The sequence below is a fragment of the Ascochyta rabiei genome, chromosome 3, assembly GCF_004011695.2.
Source record: "Ascochyta rabiei chromosome 3, complete sequence".
Lineage (NCBI taxonomy): Eukaryota > Fungi > Ascomycota > Dothideomycetes > Pleosporales > Didymellaceae > Ascochyta > Ascochyta rabiei.
Window position 1 is genome coordinate 388294 of NC_082407.1, and position 2483 is coordinate 390776.

At 48.9% G+C, this 2483-nt stretch overlaps 1 protein-coding gene across 1 annotated transcript; it reads right to left on the reverse strand.

Annotated features, from left to right (window-relative positions):
• Window positions 1-259: 259 nt before the first annotated feature.
• On the reverse strand, window positions 260-1693 carry EKO05_0001821 (uncharacterized protein; the record flags this gene model as incomplete). Its single annotated transcript, XM_038946794.1, has 1 exon — window positions 260-1693. One exon carries the CDS (start codon window positions 1691-1693, stop codon window positions 260-262), a length of 1434 nt encoding a protein of 477 aa, XP_038795297.1.
• Between the last annotated feature and the right edge of the window lie 790 nt (window positions 1694-2483).

The following is a 2483-nucleotide window of genomic DNA, read 5'->3' on the forward strand; positions in this document are numbered from 1 at the left end:
CCATAAACCTCCTCGCCAAATAAAACCGTTTTCGCCTCATCTGTGTGGAGCCACTCTTTCTCCAGACCCAGTAACTCCATGACGCTCCTGGGTAACCCTATCACACCGGTGCGCAGAGCTGTCTGCACTCCTGCCGGTCCCTCGCTAGCTAAGGTTTTAGCAAATTAGTTGAGATTGTGTTTGCTGCACATGCAGGCGGTCCACACTGCACATATATCAGCAGGGATACAGTGCTGCTCTGACTTGACTTACCAAAGTCTTAAGGGTCTAGTCTAAGTTTATATTCAAATCTGCAGCCAACTTTTCGAAAGGCGTTTTCGATACGCCAGAAGTTCATAGGGAGGGGCTTGTAGTAGTGGACACCATTGTAAGCTAATTCAATACTGTTTGAGAAGAAGACGTCATTCTCTGCGTCTAGGGAAGGTAGCGCGCTACACAAAGCTTGTTCGATACCCTTACTGTCTGGCGTGTTGAATTCGGTCTTGTTGATCTTGAGATGTTTCAAGTTTTTTGGCAAAACGTCGCGCAGATCGGGATATCCCCAGCCATCTACAGGTTCCCAGTTGTTTTGCACGTTCTTGACGCCAGCTGGAGAGCCCATAATGACATGCCAGGGGAGTTCTAGAGACTCTAGAGCGACCAGGCTCTGAAAGCCCTGGAGACGCTCATACTCTCTGTTCAAATGCCATAAACTGTGTCTGTCAAGAGGATCGAGGATCAACAATGCAAGTGTCTGGCTGTGGTGTTGCAAACCGGCCAATATCTCAGCGCACCACTTTCTTCCGCGCATATCTGTCCCGACACGATTGTTAAAGGCGCGATGACACTTGAACGACTTGAGTGCTATACAATAGTCTGTGATCCTGACTATAACGTCGGCAGGTACGGACACGCTCCAGAGGCTGATATCTTGCACGCTTGATGTTGCTGACGGTTCTGGCCATACAAGGCTTACTTCCCAATCATCATACGGCTGCATACCCCAGGACCCGAGGCTTAGAGATTTGAGGCAAGGCAGAGACAGGAGCTGAACGAGCCAGGTGCCACAATGACCATGCATATCGAAGCTGAGGGTATGCAGCTTCTGAAACCAGCCGCTGTATTTCAGACCTGTGTGAATACCCTGAGCTGCTGAGACGATGGGAACCAACCACACAGGTGGCTGATCGGGGCTGCCAACATGTCTCATAAGCCATTTGTGTGCTATGACGTTCAAGAATTCTAGGTTTGGTGCTTGAGAGATCAGTCTCCAAAGTTCGATCTGTCCTGCGTCTTCGAAGGCGAGCGTCCGAGTCTCTGAGAGCATATACGAGTCCAGTTCAGAGCCCTGTGTCCAGATACGATATTGTGACAACCGTTCTGGTGTAAGCGTATATTTATCGTTGGTGCTGCTATCTGCACGAATCACAACATGCCTGACGCCCTGGTGTCGAGGATATTCGACGGTTGAATGCTCGATGAAGGGTATGACTGGACTGTGAAACGCAGCCTCATAACGGCTGTACAGCAGAGGTATGGCGATAGGCCGTAAGGTACGACAAGTGCGCGCAACAGCAGCGACCGTGCGACCCCAATGCCTGATGTCCCATTGTTGTTCTTCAAGTAAGTTGTATCTGTGAAGGTCCGTGGTGGGCCGTAGGTAGCCGAGGATATGGCAAACAAGCTCCGTTGGCAATGATGGCAGTACACTCATGGCAGTACTGCTTCAAGGTTATTAGAAGATGCAGAGATGTACTAGACTGCACGAGCTCTAAGTAATTGTAATAAATTCCTTGTTGAATTGGATGTCGTTATGGTTTTAAGAGTTGGTTTAGGCTGCAGCAGTACCGTGTCCGTGCACGTGGGACGGACGTGCGCACGCGACACGTTTTGAACAACGTTATGTTACGATTAAGGAGTATTCCTGGCGCGCAAGATGTGTGCAGTGCAAGTCAAAGACATTCTTTGAGCTTACACAGGCATTACGTTAGCTTCTAGTCGCTGCAGGTATGTTCCACTTTGTTTAATGCACAACAGGTTGCTGTTGTAGCGCGAGGAAGTCGCGAAACTTGGTGTCATAGATAGCAGCATTGTTCATTCTTCCTAGGTAGGGCTGCTTGAATATTGCGCAAAGATACTCCGCCTCATTGCGGTCAAGCTCCTCACCGGCATACGATTCCAGCCTCAAGTATTGATACCAATGCCTCATCACAGATATTGACTCGTTCGCTGGGTTCGATATGTAGTGCTGATCTTTTGTCTTGATTTCTGGATCTTCTTGTCATCTTCCGTTCCTCGACTGGGGGAACCCATTTCCTGCAATGGCTCGTGTGAGTTTCCCGGGCTTAGTAGGGATGATGGAAGTTATCGGTGCCGATCCTGACGACCCAGTTGACATCCTTAAGTCTATTACATATGTGTAGGGCTCGTGAAAGAATTCTCGCGACTACAGCATAATTGGCGATTTCTTTTCGTATCATGACTGAATCAAAGATCCTGACCAC